The 15792-nt window shown below is 42.8% G+C and overlaps 2 protein-coding genes across 3 annotated transcripts in view; one reads left to right on the forward strand and one right to left on the reverse strand.

Moving 5' to 3' along the window:
• The window catches only part of WDFY1 (WD repeat and FYVE domain containing 1), a 41214-nt gene extending 38602 nt beyond the window's left edge, over nucleotides 1–2612 (reverse strand). For both annotated transcript variants that reach the window (XR_008426218.2, XM_053919123.1), the window contains exon 1: nucleotides 2392–2612. Coding sequence is in view for 1 of the 2 variants with exons in the window: in XM_053919123.1 (XP_053775098.1) it covers nucleotides 2392–2528 (137 nt within the window). In the remaining variant the exon portion in view is untranslated. The remainder of the gene's footprint in view (nucleotides 1–2391) is intronic.
• Nucleotides 2613–6929: 4317 nt separating this feature from the next.
• MRPL44 (mitochondrial ribosomal protein L44) lies at nucleotides 6930–13095 on the forward strand. Its single transcript, XM_024563924.4, has 4 exons — nucleotides 6930–7183; nucleotides 8521–8989; nucleotides 11111–11289; nucleotides 12465–13095. The coding sequence occupies exons 1-4, from the start codon at nucleotides 7008–7010 to the stop codon at nucleotides 12634–12636; spliced, it is 996 nt and encodes a 331-aa protein (XP_024419692.3). The 5' UTR covers nucleotides 6930–7007; the 3' UTR covers nucleotides 12637–13095.
• The last annotated feature ends 2697 nt before the right edge of the window (nucleotides 13096–15792 follow it).

The raw sequence follows: 15792 nt of genomic DNA on the forward strand, positions 1-15792 counted from the left end.
CCACTGAGCTACATCAGCCAGGGCTGAACCTTGCTTTAAAGGTTGAAAGTTACTCTTCTGAGCATTAAAGCAGAAGTTGTAGAGAAAAGGTGCAAGCCAAATTTTTTTTAAACCCTGGCCCTCACCTAATGACACTCATTTCTATCTTCCCAGCACCTGGAAGCTGAGAGCACGGGGCCACCTCCTCCCCATGCTGTCCAGCCCTTTGGAAACAGCGATTTTGGGAGTCAGCTGTCTCCCTATCCCAGAAGTCTGTACACAGTAAGTGTCCAATAAGTGCCTGTTTGATGAATAAGTGTGGTCAGTATTCTGCTTCCTCAACATGCTGGTTCAGTCAGGTCCTGGGCCATAAAAACCAATGAATCAGAGGTCACATGAGGGCAGGTACTGTGGCTTTTGATCCCTGTTGTATCTCTAGGGCCGGATACTCAATAAGCTCAGTATTTCTAAATATGTGAATGAGTGAATAAATGAACGAATGCAGGATTAAAGAGTCTTACACATATTTACAACAATGTAAAAACAAACCACCGAAATCACACACACAAAAAATCCGAAAACAAAAACACGAACCCATAGCCATGCTCCTTCACTGAATCTCATAAAACGTGGTGCTGGCTAAAAAGGTCGTCTTCCTTTCAAGGTAGTTCCATGGGCCTGAAACACAAATTAGAATCCCAAGGTGCCACCCCTCACCTGGTCCAGTCACCTGCCAGTGCCCTGCTGGGCCCGAGTGAAAACAGGAGCTGATCTAAGGCTCCCCCAGAACATTTCAGTCCCAGAGCAGCTGTGCCATCACTCCCCATAAGACATTTATCAGCAGTGCGCCTGGCCCAATAATCTCAAATATTCAGCAATTTACCCAACATGCACGAGTCATAAATAAAACACTTTACTGAATAAAAACAGCTAACTTGTATGAAGCGTCCTTGTCCATGTTCCTATCATGCAAATATCATTATTCTGTCCTTTTTTTTACGTTCCTATTTTGTCCTTAGGACTCATGTACCCTCTTTTCTCCTTGTAAACGGGCAGGAAGAGGCCACGGACTGCTCACAGTGAACTCACTCAAAAGCAAAACACAGAGCCCAAATAGGCACTGGGGGCTTCAGGTTTCCTCTTCCCATTTGGGAAAGGCTCTCAAAGTTACTTACTTCCACACCATGATTACAAAAAGTTGGACACTACGCCTCCCGCTTTGAGAGAACAGCGGTGCGTTCTGTCTTCCAGAAAGCCTTTCAACTTTTGCAATATCACCATTTAAGACCACTCACTGTACCAAGGAAACAGTTTCACGCAATAAGCATCAGTCATTTCCTCCAAATTCCCACAGGAAAGCACTAACCCTTTAAACGTGGAGGGTCATGAAAATGCTAAAGTTGTAAGCAAGTATCTCTCCAATCAATCACGTAGCCCTGGGAAGACCAGAGAGCTGGAGTCTCGAGTTTCATGGTCCTCAGTTTCCTCTTGGGTAAAATGGGAAAATCAGGTCGTATCAGTGTTTCCCAAAGTACAGTGGGCATTCAATGCAAGTCGACCCAATAAAAAAGAGAGTTGACACTAGGTGCACACAGATGAACATCCTTTAGCCTATTAGTCTAATTCTTTATGGCAAGCGATACCGGTTTTCCATTATGGTGGTAATGTAAAATGTCCCTGAAAATAAAAGCATCTAAGGCTTTAAAAAAAAAAATGAGTCTCTTTTAGGAGAAAAACAAACAAACAAACTAGTAAATAAGCAGCTGTGCAAAATAAATGATCTTGGGACCTTGGTGCTGCGCAGAAGAGATGTGTAAAGAAAGCCCAGAGTGAAGCAGAAGCAAGAGAGTGAAAGCCCTGGACGTTTGCTGCTATCAGGGAATCCCGGAAACCAGGAGCCGCCGGAATCGGCCGCCCGTTTTCCTGGCTCCCGAGAAGGAGGCTTGGAACTGAGCAGCTCGGGACGAAATCCCACAAAGGAGAGGCGGGGACTGGGGCCCCGAGATGGAAGGGACGGGGGCTACAGAGGCGATGGGGGTCCCAGACTAGAGAGGCGCGGCGGGAACGCGAGTCTCAGGCGAGAGGGGCGTATTGAGACGGGGATCCCCAGCTAGAAGGGCGCAGTGGGACCCGGGAACTGAGGTCCCCCGGCTGGAGGGAGTCAGGGGTCCCCGAGGGGCGTGGCAGGGACCGAGGTCCTGGACGGGGATCGAAACTGGAGGGCTTGCGGGTGGGAACCGGGAGTTCCAGCGGACAGAGGGGCGCAGCTGGTCGCGCGCCCTAGGAACCGGGGACGCCCCCAAGCAGAGACGGACGGGGCCGCGAGCCCCACCGCCCCTACACCCCGTCGCCTGCGGGAGGACGGGCCGCCCCCGTCTCCCCTCGGCCCCGCGTAGGACCGGTTGGCCAGACCTGTCTTCGCTGGCGGTGATCACGCCGTCCTCCTTTGGGATGAGTAGCGCGGCCGTGACGGCATCCTGGTGCCCCTCGATCTTGCTCAGCAGCACCGGGCGGCTACTCTGTGGCCTGGAGTGGATCTCGGCCGCCATGTTCGCGCGCCGGCAGCCTCCCGGGGCTGGCGGCCCATCAGCTGACCGCGGGGCGGGCGGGGCGGGCGAGAGCGCCGGTTTGCTTGGGCTCCGGGGCCTCGTGGGCGCCGCGCTGCCGTAAACTCCCGAGTGCTGCGCGTAAAGGAGCCGTATTGCCGGGGAAAGAAGCGCAGCTAAAGTCACAAAGCGGGGAGAGAGCCACAGAAGACATCTGCCTGGAAGTAGGGAGAGTTGAAAAGGTTGAAAATGTGAAGAAAAGAAAAGACCCGCCTAACAAAAAGCTTTGTAAGAGTTTATTAGTTATTTGAGCCAAACTGACGACAGTTTTCAGAAAACAAAATCTGAACAGACTGAGAAAATGCTCCAGAGAATGTCAGTTTTGCATCTTATTTTATACATTAGAATAAAAAGAGACATAAAGAGGGCTACAAGAAATCCATTGGTGGTAGATTAAGGGGGCAGGAGGAAGCAAAGTGGGGAAATCTCTGGGATTAGATAAAAAGTAAAACGGAGAAACATACATCTTTTAAATTGGTGGGTACAGCATAGTAATTAACATTTACAACACATAGAGATGGTATTGGGGGTACAAGATAACAATGAGGGGTTCTGTTGTCTCTGGCTCTGAGGGGTCTGGAGACGATTACTCTGCCCTTTCAAAGGTGTGTTGTCTTAGATGCAGAAAGACAACAGACAGGCTCACTTTCGGTAAAGACTGACCTTTGTCAAGGAAGCTACAGGCCTAGGACGTGACCACCCAACCATGACTCACTCTCAGTTAAGAATTTTTATGTTCAGACCATCCTGTGTGGTTACTTTGTGTCTCTGAGTTTGTAAGGCCACCATGCAGGCCTCCCCCGAACTTGTCAGGTTTCGTATGTGACCTCTTTTTTGTCCACAAAAAGTAAAGTCCTTTACCCCAGAATGGATTGAGCAGTTGACAGGGGAGAGAAATTGTCCCCCGAACCAGAACTTCAGAAAATAATAATATTACATTGTATTCATTCTAAAACGCCATTATTTGGAAGACACCTTCATTTCAGATGTTTGCGTGAAACAATACAGTGCAGTTGAGAGTCTTTGAAAGACAGTAGGTGACACTCACTGAGGGGCGACTACATACTAGACACTATCCCAATTTCCTTAGATGGATTATCTCCTTTATTACTGATAACAACATTAAGAAATGGAGAGAGAATTGCTCTTGCATTCTCACTTTAGAGATAAGAAAACTGAACCAGGGAGAAGTGAAATCACTTGCTTAAAGTCACATAGCTATGAGAAAGAGAAAGGCAGCCTTGACCTCCGGGACCTGGCCTGGTACTATCAACCAGGCTTCAGCGTTGCTAGGAGCTGGCGAGTTAGTTGCTCACAGCTATTTCCTGTGGAACATAAACGTCAGACAAGGTGACTTCAAAAGCATATTTAAACACAGTGAGACTATGAACATTGCCCAAACTACAAAAGTGACCGAACATCCCCCTATTCTGGCTAATATGAGTGACTCCTGTTTCATCCCAATTACAGCATCAGCCTCTCTCTCTTCTTCCTACATCTAGACAAGATTTAGTAAAATATCCAAGCATAGAATTAGCCCCACTTCCTGACAGCAGCCAGTCCAGAGAGAAGCCCTTCCGCCTTAAACTCTCCCACAAATCATCTAACATAAATGTCAATCTTAGAAGTCCTTCCTATCACTGACTCCCCTCCAACAGGCAATCAACCCTGTTTGTGAGATGCAGATGTGTTCCTGGTGGTTTTTTGCTGGAGAACCTTGGCAGCTAGTAAGTTAAGGAGTCATGATGGGGACCCCAGGAAGTCATTGACTCCAGGGGCCTCCCCTCTCCAACCCTCCTCCCCACACACTATATTATTTTCACTCCTAAACTGCAGAATTGTACTAGAACTGTGCTGCTCACCTGGGTATCCAGCACTTGAAATGTATCTAATCCAAACTGAGATGTGGTATCAGTACAAAATACACATCAAATTTTAAAGACTTAGTACAGAACAAAAAGGATGTAAGGTATTTCATTAATAATTTTTATATTGATTACATGTTGAAACGATACATTTTAGATATAGTGAATTAAATTAGATATTATTAAAAGTAATTTTACTTGTTTCTTATTTAATATGGCTAACAATTTTAGATTATATATGTGGCTAACTTAGTATTTCTGTTGGAGAGCACTGTACTAGTGCTTTCTAATAATGAAGTTAATATCCATTCATGGATGTATTTATTCATTGATTCAACAAACGTGTATTGTATACCTACTACATGCCATGCGCTGACAAGATGAATAAGACATGGTTCTTGTAAGGCTTGTGAAGTTTAATGACTAAACAAGCTATTGAACAACTTTTTTCCAACAACAAATGTTTATGTGTTGAGTGCCTGCTGTGAGGCTGGCACCATTCTAAAGGCAGCAGTGCTTAAGTGAGATAAAATCGCTCTGTCATTAGAACCTCTATTACGGTGAAAGAACAAGGTAATAAACAAAATACATAAATTACATTGTATATTAACAGATGTTAAATGCTGTGGAGAAAGAGCTGGGAAGGTTGATAGGGACTCTAGGAAGTGTTGCAATTTTATATGGGATGGTGTGGTAGATCCGGAGATACTCTCCACCCATCCGACTTCGTGGAAGGAGGGTGGTCAGCAGGCATTCTCTAGCGTTCATCTCTTTCAGAGTCTGCCTTTGCTGCAGAGAGCCACCACGCTCAGCCCTCCATGGGGCAGCCTGAATTCAGTAACTAAATGAGACAGGAGTATAAAGGCAGGGCCACTGCAACCTGCCCAGGACACACTGATGAGCAATACTGGCCCCAGAACTCTCTCCCAGGTTGGATGAGGCTTTGCCAGGCCTGCATTGCAGCTGACTTCATCGGCCTACTCCTGTTACAGCTCCCTTCACAGCTATGGATCCCTAATAAGCACCCTGTGTGCCAACTTCTGTCTCAGCATCTGCTTCTGAGAATGCAACCTGAGACAGGTGGTCAGGGAAGGCTGCAGGAAGAAGGTGACATTTTAGCCAAGGAGAGGAGGGAGTACACTGTGTGGAAATAATGGGAGAAGTGCTGGCCTGGAAAAGGAGACAGCAAGTGCTAAGGCCCTGCAGTGAGGGCAGGTCTCAGGGTTTCTAGGATTAGCAAGGCAGCTAGGCTGCTGGAGCAGAGTGAGTGAGGAGCGCAGACAGAAATGAGCACAGAAGGGTCACCAAACAGACCATGTCAGGTCTGAGGAATGGTAAGGACTTTGGTTTTTACTTTAAGTGAGGTGGAAAACCATTGGAGAGTTTGAGCAGACGACTGGCTTAATCTGCATTTTATTTTTTTTAATTAAATTAAATTTAATTTTTGACAGCAACTCAGGGCCACAATTATTTCAAGAATAACCCAACCTACTCCCATGCTGATTATTTTGAGAATCTGAGGTAGCTTATTTTTCACAAGTGAATATTTCAGCATAAATGTCTAAAAAGTAAAGACCTTTTCAAAAACAAAACTAAAATACCACCATTGTAAACCTCCAATAATTCTCTGATTATTTTTTTAAAAACTTGCCAGTATTCAAATACTCTACATTTCCTTTATTTTTTTCAGGTGATTTGTTCCAACCAGGGTCCAACATAGGAGCCCAGTTTGGGTGCTTCAAGGCACGCCGATGCCCCCAACAAGAAGAGAGACTGCAGAAAGAGGTTCTTCTTTGAGGGTCTAGATGTTCAGCAGGCAGCTCAAAATTGGGAATTCAGATAAGTCATCCTTTGTAAATTAATATTACATTTTTAAAAATTATGTTAAGCTTGGTAGGACAGCAATATAATGATAAGGCTAAAGAGTGGAAAATTAAAAAAAAATCTGTTCCACTGTTCCCATGTTGATGGATTTTTCCCCTTGTCCTCTTTTTTCCCCCCTAATGCTTTTTGAAAAGGTTGTTTTAAACTAAAAGTTTTAATTTCGACTAAGTCAGTAACTCTTAGTCCAGGACTCCTGAAACAAAGGTTTTTTTGGAGACAGACCAGATGAATATTTGCTCAAATAGTTGCTCCATTTATGATTTGGAAGTAAGACTAAATATATGTTGCTGAGATGTATTTTCTTTTTCTTTTTCTTTTCTTTTTTTTTTTTTTTGGAGAACTAGTGTTTTCTTTAAACTGAACGTAAAACAAGTTTTTTGTTTTGCTTCAACGACAAAGGAAGGAACAAGGGACAATTGACAAGGTGAAGCAACCTCTTTCATAAACTTCTAGATCCAAACGCCCTTCAGCACCAGCTCGCCCAAGAGCGATCCAGAGGTTCGCCAAGGCCCAGCGCTCGCTCATGCGCAGTAGCACTCAACCGCAGCCGCCCCTCCCACCGGGTACGGGCCCCGCCCCGGCCTACCTTCGCGCCCCAATTCCGAGGGGCCTGTGTTACCGCGACACTGTTCCGACGTTCTTCCTTCCTCCCTCCATTGCCTTCTCCCCTGCAATGGCATCCGGGTTGGTCAGGCTGTTGTTGCGGGGGCCTCGCTGCCTCCTGGCACCGGCCACCCCCGCTCGAGCCCCGCCAGCTCGGGGAGTGAAGGACTTCCGCGCAGCCATCCGCTTCCAGAAGGAGCTAGAGCGGTGGCGCCTGCTCCGGAACCCGCCGCCGCCTGTCCGCCGGTAGGAGCCGCCTGGGGAAGGGGTCAGGGTGGCGATCGAGGACCTGGGACCTGCCGCTGGGCCTCGGCCCGGCAGCGGGGAGGGGTCGTTTGTCGGTAACGTGCGCCTGGTTGGAGCCTAGGAGGTTTGCGATGTAAACACCCGTGTGACGAGGACGCGTGCACTGAGCCAAAGATGCTGGATTTGTGCCACGCGTAGCCTGCGACGCTTTGGAACTCCCGTTTGGAAGCCTGTCGACTGCGATAAGAGAAGAAAGCGCTCCACAGCCTTGCGATTTAGAGGAAGAAAAAAAAATGTGTTTCACCACAATTCCACTGTCTAGAGTAGAAGGGAAACATTTTAGATTTCGGTTTTTGCTCTAATTAATCTTGTTTCAGCACTAGAAGGTGCGGTGGATAGAGACGCAGATCTTCATAGGACCAAATCATATCCTACTCTACACTAGATTTTGCATCTTTTTCTCTCCATGTGTCTGACGTCTCGTCGTGGCAGTACAAATAGATGCACTGCAATCTTCTATGGCTATACTTACGGGCATTTGAGTTCCATATTATTGCTATTACGACTGATGTAACAGTCAGTAGCTTTGGAGATTTAGTATGAAATTTCGACAGCTACTTCAGTGTTGCCCTCCGCTCCCCTAAAAAAACGTTAGGTAATGCGGTTTACACACCTGCCAGTAGGAATATGCGTGTTCATATTCCTGTACTGTTGGAACACAAATACTAACTTGTTTGCCTAGTATTATTTCTTTTTAATGCACATTTCTCTGATTATTGTGAGGTTAGTCATTTTAGGATTTTATAGTTGGAAGAAATTTGTGGATTACATACACATTTTATTATTTATAATTCAGATCTTTATACTTTGCTGCCCTCTTTTACTTAAAACTTTTATTTTAGGTTAATAGTCTTTAAAAAAAGACCTTCCAGTCATTCTTGGGAATGATTTTGAACTTCTAACCTACTTCTTAATTGCTAATTTAAATGGATGTTTTCAATAAAATGTAAGATAAATACAGTGTATTTATTGTTTATGGGTTGAACCTGTGAAATTATAATTTGTATTTCACTCCTAGGTAGTTGCATGGTTAGAGCGCTTTAATGTAGCAATTGGCTCAAAGGCAAAACTATTCCAACAGTGTATCTAGCAAGGAACAAGTAATCATCTGACTTGAATTTTAACTAGAAAATCAAAGCATGGCATTACAATGAAAGTTTTGTGAAATTTCCTTTATATAGTTAACAAAATTGCATCAGTGAAAAATCTTTGCACCAGAGTAACATCCTGTTGTTTTCTTTACCATCTGCTGGCTGTTTTCTTTTCCCCGTTTTTAGGTCGGAGAAGCCCAACTGGGACTACCACGCTGAGATACAAGCATTTGGACACCGGTTACAGGAAACCTTTTCCTTAGATCTTCTCAAAACGGCATTTGTTAATAGCTGCTACATTAAAAGTGAGGAGGCCAAGCGCCAAAAACTTGGAATAGAGAAAGAAGCTGTCCTTCTGAATATTAAAGATAATCAAGAACTCTCTGAACAAGGGTCCTCTTTTTCACAAACTTGCCTCACACAATTGCTTGAGGACGCATTCCCACACTTGCCCGCTGAAGGCGTTCAGAGTCTTGTTGACTTTCTCACTGGCGAGGACGTCGTGTGTCATGTGGCTCGAAACTTGGCTGTGGAGCAGCTGACGCTGAGTGCAGAATTCCCAGTCCCCCCGGCGGTATTACAGCGGACCTTCTTTGCAGTAATTGGAGCCCTGCTACAGAGCAGCGGGCCGGAGAGGACTGCGCTTTTCATCAGGGTAGGTCATTGTGAATTGCACACACCGGGACAAATTTGAGGTGGACAGAAAGAGAAAGTTCTTTTTGTCATTCATTTCTGTGCGATGTGACCTTGGAAGGTTGTGTGAAATGAGAGAGACCTAAAGCTTTTTCACGGTCGTATATTAATTATTCCAGTTATGTCTCATTGAGGACCTTATCAGGAGTATTAGGTGCTGGCTTGTGAGTTTGTAAGGACTGCAAGCCATGTCTTTAGTTTTACACGCCTAGGTCCAGGGGTAGTAGTGCCCACCTAGTAGATGCTTAGCTGTGTAGTGAATGAATGAGACCAAACGAACCATTGGAGGACCAGTGTGCGTTGGAACTGTAAGTAGTAAAATCCTTGGATTTCTGATTTCCTGTGACATACACCTAGCTTCCTGTGAGCCAGTAGCTTAGCTAATTAAAACGAAATGGAATCCATATGACTTGGCTCCCGCTGTCCTTTTAGAAGTTATTAACCGGGAGAATTTTTATCCTCTGCGTTGGAGGAAAACATGAGTTTTGGGTTACACTTACATAATAAAAAGTCGACACAATCGCCTTAAGTAAAAAAAAAACCCAAAAAACAAAAAAGCAACCAACCAACAGTCTTGATTTAGACATTTGCATGTTGGAGCTTTTAAACCAGCATCCCTTGCTGTTGGAATGTATCCATTTAGTTTTGACACTGAGTTTGATAATTTTTATAGAGAAGGATATCTGTATTTACCAACACTCAGGCTTCATCCATAGGTAAAACTTGTCTTCTTTCCCCTGCTAAGGCCAGTGGTAGGTCTGCAGGTTTGGGAAGCAGGTATGTTAGCTGACCCTTCTGGAGTGGGAGCTCAGGGAAAGAGAAGGAGAAAGGAGAACAGATTTTTTCTTGGCTTGATGACTCTTAAGTTAGTGTAGTGCTTTCCGAGCCTGGTCGACATTGAAAACAGGCTCGAAGGGGCATTGTGTCCCCTGCTGGATGGAACCTTCCAGCCACGTTCCTTGACATTGTGTGGGCTGCCCCTGCCCTTCTTGGCGTGTGGTTTCCTGGAAAGATTCTTTAAAAATGGCATCCCTCTGTGAGTCCCACATCAGGTCTTCAGGAGTTTTACACCTGAGACGTCCGCTGCAGACTTCCCTCCGCTACTACAGGCATCTTAGGCATTAGAATTATTTTCCTTACCCTACAGCTGGTTATTCTATATGGCAAATAACAATCCGGTGATTCATATATAGGTGAATAACGTGTGTGTCTTGCAAGCATTCTGTCTCGGAACATTAAAAGATTCAAAATCCCCACCTGAGAATGGCCTTATAAATATTTTTTTATTAACAAAGCTGGGGAAGTGTTGTAATGAAAGTGGCTCTATTTCATGAACTAAGAAATCTCTTCTTTTTTATTTCTCCCATCTTTTCCCGTTTACCCTTCCTGTTATACACTGTGTTTGTTAACAGTGTATCATTGTGAAAATTAATGTTTGTTCCCGTATTTCCTACACTATATAATTTATTGCCAAAAAGAATTCTGCTTTGAAAGTTCATAATTAATTCCTCAGTTTTTTAGTTTTTTAAATTTAAAGTATATCAAGTCGCAAACACTTTAAAAAGGCACTTAATGTGAACTTACTACCCCTGGTGGGGGAGGGTGGAATCAAAGCATTTTACTGAGGGTGTTCTGGGGAGGGTCAAAGGGCTGGGGGACGATGAGATCTCGTGTCCTTGGCCTGGCCGTGATCTCCCCAGCTGCCCAAATTGTGAAATTATTATTTCAGTGACTTTTTAAAATCGTGAACTTGCACAAAGAACCAGTGATATCTAGAAGGCCCTTAGTGCCTTTTTATAGGAGTTTCTGCCAGAAGTTATTACTGTGTATTCATTAATTAAACTCTTTTTTAAAATATTTTTCTCACTGATAAGAATATATTTCTAAATTAGGAGACAGGATGTTACCTTCAACTATGTTTATTATAATAAAATTTATATGAGAAAACTACATGGGAATGCAAAGGAATAATACTTCTTTTATTTCCCATAAGTTTTTAATTTCTGTTATAATTGTACTTTGAATTATAGTCCTTATTTTCTTTACACTAACTGAAACATATAAATTGTATTTTTATATGCAGGACTTCTTAATTACGCAGCTAACTGGAAAAGAGCTCTTTGAGATTTGGAATGTAGTCAACCCCATGGGCCTCCTGGTGGAAGAACTGAAGAAAAGGAATATTTCAGCTCCTGAGTCGAGACTTACCAGGCAGTCTGGAAGCACCACAGCTTTGCCTGTGTTTTTTGTTGGCTTATACTGGTTAGTAAAAGCTTAATCTTAATTTCGTAACATTGTTTGGAAACCTTAAAAAATGATTTTTCACAATTCCTTAGTAAAACCTCTAATTGCATTAAAAGATTTTTAACAGTCTCATTCCCGTGATTGTCTGTGTACTACTTCCTTTCCTGTTGGTCATTCTTAGGAAAAGGTACGTAGTCCGTGGATTGCTAATAGTATCTTTTTTATTTCCCCTGAATTTTTTTCTGTTTTTTAATTTTCTTTTTGTTTTTTATTTTATTTTTCAATTACAGTTGACATTCAATATTATTTTGTATTGGTTTCAGGTGTACAGCGTAGTGCTTAGACAGTTAGATAATTTATAGAGCGATCCTCTGATACTTCAAGTACCCACCTGGTGCCACACATACTTAATACAAAATTACTGACTGTATTTCTTAGGCTGTACTTCAACATCCCCGTGACTATTTTGTAGCTGCCAATTTTTACTTCTTAATCCCTTCATCTTTTTCATGTGAATAGTAGCTTTTAATAACCAACTATCACTATAGAATTTCATGGCATATATGTTAATCTAAATATTTTTGTAGAAAAAAAATAAAAGTTTTGACTGAAGTTTTACAGATTTAACCCTAACCCACACTTGTAACAGTTTTAGCTGAGCCAAGACTGGAAAAGGAAGGGTTTAGTTGTCAAATGTATACGTATGTGTAAATCAACTTACATTCAGAGCTTTCTGGTGTTCTTAGTAAACAGTTGACCTGCCCCCAATTGAATTCAGGTGGGTTAGAGTGTTAACTGCAAACAGTGACTATCTAAGATAACTAAGAATTTAGGTACCCGTAACTATTCTTTTAATCTTTATATGATGTGGGGCTTTATGGCCATAAAATCAATGGAGAGCATCACAAAGAGGAAAATAGGTGGTGGTGTAAAGTTTCGTGTTTAGTTTCAATTCAAGTGCGAAGCAAAAGGGAAAGATACTTTTTTGCTTCTCAGGCTGGCAAGCCTTAAACATATCTCTTGTCAGCAGTTCATATATCCTGTTGCTGATAGAAAGAAAAAATGGTGCAATATTTCTGCTGCTCCTGGTGGGTGGTGGCGCTAAAATGAGATTTACAAGGCGAAACCAACTTGTGGACTGTGCTTAGTGGTGCGCCAGGTAATTGCAGACTGCTGCTGTTCTTCTACCCTAGTGACAAGAAGCTGATGGCAGAAGGACCTGGGGAGACAGTCCTGGTTGCAGAAGAAGAAGCTGCCCGAGTGGCACTTAGGAAACTCTATGGCTTCACGGAGAACAGACGGCCTTGGGACTATTCCAAGCCCAGAGAGGCTTTCGGAGCAGAAAAGACCCTCACTGCCAGCTAGCCGGCCGAAGCTGGAGGAACCTGAAATTGTCTCCCATCCAAGTGCCACCCAGGCCCAACTCTGCCTAGCTTCCGAGATCAGACGAGATCGGGCACGTTCAGGGTGGTATGGCCATAGATGGAACCTGAAATTTGTAAGCAGAACATCGAGACAGGTGTCACGGGTGTTCACATTGTAGAGAAATGCTTTAGTTCTCATACTGAGTTCCTGAAATTAAAAGTATTCACCGGGGCATGTGTTTTCTTTTATTTTTTAAGTTTTTAAAATCATTTTTTTTGTTTTTTTTTTTGATGTTTTCCCAATACATTTGTACTAGGTTCTTGATTTTATTATTGTGTATAACTTGTACAATTAGGTGTATTTTATATCCTTATAGCTTTGAGGGATCGTAATTTGAATGTATATTTTATGTGAACTTTGCTGCAATACCAATAAAGTTATTCTTTTCTAATTGTTTAATTGTAGTTTAATTTGATTTACCTAGGTGAATGAACTTTGCCTCTCTAATATAATTTTAGCTAAAATAGTAATTTGTAATTTAACTTTTAGAAATGTAAGGTGTGTACTGTAACAATTAGATATTTACACTATCTCTAGATTCCATCTAGGTTTAAAAACATACTAATTCATTTTCTTTTTTTCAAAAGTTTTATTTATTTACTTTTAGACAGAGGGGAAGGGGGGAGAAAGAGAGGGAGAGAAACATCAATATGTGGTTGCCTCTCATGAGCCCCTACTGGGGACCTGGCCCACAACCCAGGCATGTGCCCTGACTGGGAATCGAACCGGCGACCCCTTGCTAGGCAGCCAGCACTCAATCCACTGAGCTACACCAGCCAGGGCTAATTCATTTTCTAATCATTCACTTTCTATGAAATAAATAGAAAAGATATATTTTATGCTTTTAAAGGGAAACACAAAGATCAAAAGCAGCTTCAAGTGTTGAGGCCATCTAATGAAAAAAATAAAGTATGTATTTATCAATTTAATATTCCATAACTGTAATTATAGCTATTGTGCACCAAGCACTATTCTAAAGTGTTAACAGTTCAGTTTAGGACAAATCTTAAGTGTGTCATTCTGGTTCTTTAATCCTTTGTGTTCAATTCATGAATCCACTTGCAAATTCCCTTTGATCGATTTCTTTTTAACTTTCTGACAACAGTAACAATTTTCAGTTTCAGTCTACCAGTAGCCACTCCCAGGAGTTAACAAGAAAAATGAGAATTGGGAGTTGAGACTAGAAAAGGTAAAATGTATAAACAGCACTTTTGTCATGAAATCTTTATAAAGGAAGATGAAGGACTTTTGAATCTTTTCTCAGACTGGTTAGGAAAGTGGAGCTTGTGAGAGTACAGATATCACAGCTAACGCATAGACATGGGAGTGGGAAGTGTGAGAATTACGTAGTTGGTTGAATTGGTAGGTACGTGTACATGACTTTACCTTTCTTTTGAGAGTTAATCATTGAATGTGGACAGTGGGCCAAGCCACACATTTTGTGTGCCGTCCACAAAAAGTAAACGTGAATTTGTAAGTAGCTCATTGATACAAGAGGAGAAAGGAGATTACAGAAAGTCTCTGGGAAGCAAAAGATGGTAAATGTCCTACAACCACGTACTCATCCCGTATATGCAAAATGTCAGGTTCTAGGTAGAATATCCACATTTTATTCTCGGGGGACATTTTTTTCAAAGGTTTTTAAAGTAGTTGCAAGCTCAGTCATCCCCCTATGAGTAGTGCTGATACTGCAATCCCCAACTTCTGTCCGCGGCAGTTTGCGGGGCCTTCACCTCCAAAGCTGGAGGGCAAGTATCTTCCCCTTAGATTTTCAAGCTTCTAAACCTCGAATGCCTTTGACCTACATATAAAACAAAGCCAGCTCTAGTGCATAAATCTACTTTGCAAGTAAAGAAGTTCAAATAATTGCTTATGGAGAATGTGATATTTCTAAGTAAAGTGTTTTTTGTACCTGAATTAAGTCGTACTTTTTAAAAGCACCCACGAACACATGGTGAGCTGGGATGTAGAAAACAAATCAGCTTGCTTTTGCAGTTCTGTATGAAATAGCTTGAAACTTAGAGCCAACCTGGACAACTATTTAAGTCGCTCTGAGAGAATAAATCCCGCATAAGTTTTATGGGTGGGCGAGAAGGATGCGTGGGTTACAAGGATACAAAGGGTGTGTCACCAAGGACATTCAGTGACCATTTGGAAGACTGGGTCTTTGACTAATGCCTACCAGGGGTGTCCAAAAGTTCAGCATCTCTGGGCCACACTGGAAGAAGAGTTTTCTGGGGCCACACATTACATACATTGTGACACGTAATCACAACAAAATCTCATGGTTTAAGTTATGCACAGCCATCCTGGGCCGCACGGCCCGTGGGCTGCAGGTTGGACACCCCTGTGAGAAGACAGCTGTGACAGGAAGTTGGCGGGTACAGAAGTACTGATACTTGAAATCAGAGAAAGACATGATCGCCACTTCCTTTGAGATTCTGACACCCTTTCTCACCGCTTCCCTCTCCAGTTCCCTCAGGCCAAAATGCTCATGTAATGGCACCAAAAAAAGTTCCTTAGCCAAAAATGTAAGATTGATGTCTACAGACTCAACACATAAGCCTTATTGTTTTTAGGCCATAAGTTTTTATTATATACATACATATAGTATGGAATATTCCTCTCAAACTGTTTTACGTGATCATGAGAAAGTGAGCTGTATTACTGAAAACTAAACCCCCAAGAAGGAAGCAGGGGCTGTGTATGGTGTTCAGCATGTACACTTTTTGGCCACCAGATGGTGCTCTAGTTCCACTTCACAGCTAAGCAGTGTGCAAAGTGCTGTAATGGGGAAGCTGGCTTTTCTCCCCACACGGGAGAGATTGTGTGTATGTTTGTATAGGGCATATGATTACAGTGAAGCATGACTTTTGCAGGCCCCTTCCAGCTCTAATATTCTATAATGTGTGTGCCACTACTGCACCTGTCCTCTCAGGTGTGAAGTGGAGAATTGCATGTATGGACGACTTACCTCTGATGCTAAGGTCTGGGTGTTCAGCTCTTCTATTTACTGGAAAGAGGGAACATGGCAGGGCTTCCACAGGTAAAACTTTTAAAAGACTTTTTTTTTTTTGGCCACTCCTTGCTATTTTT

This window comes from Desmodus rotundus, chromosome 2 (genome assembly GCF_022682495.2).
Source record: "Desmodus rotundus isolate HL8 chromosome 2, HLdesRot8A.1, whole genome shotgun sequence".
Classification (NCBI taxonomy): Eukaryota; Metazoa; Chordata; class Mammalia; order Chiroptera; family Phyllostomidae; genus Desmodus; species Desmodus rotundus.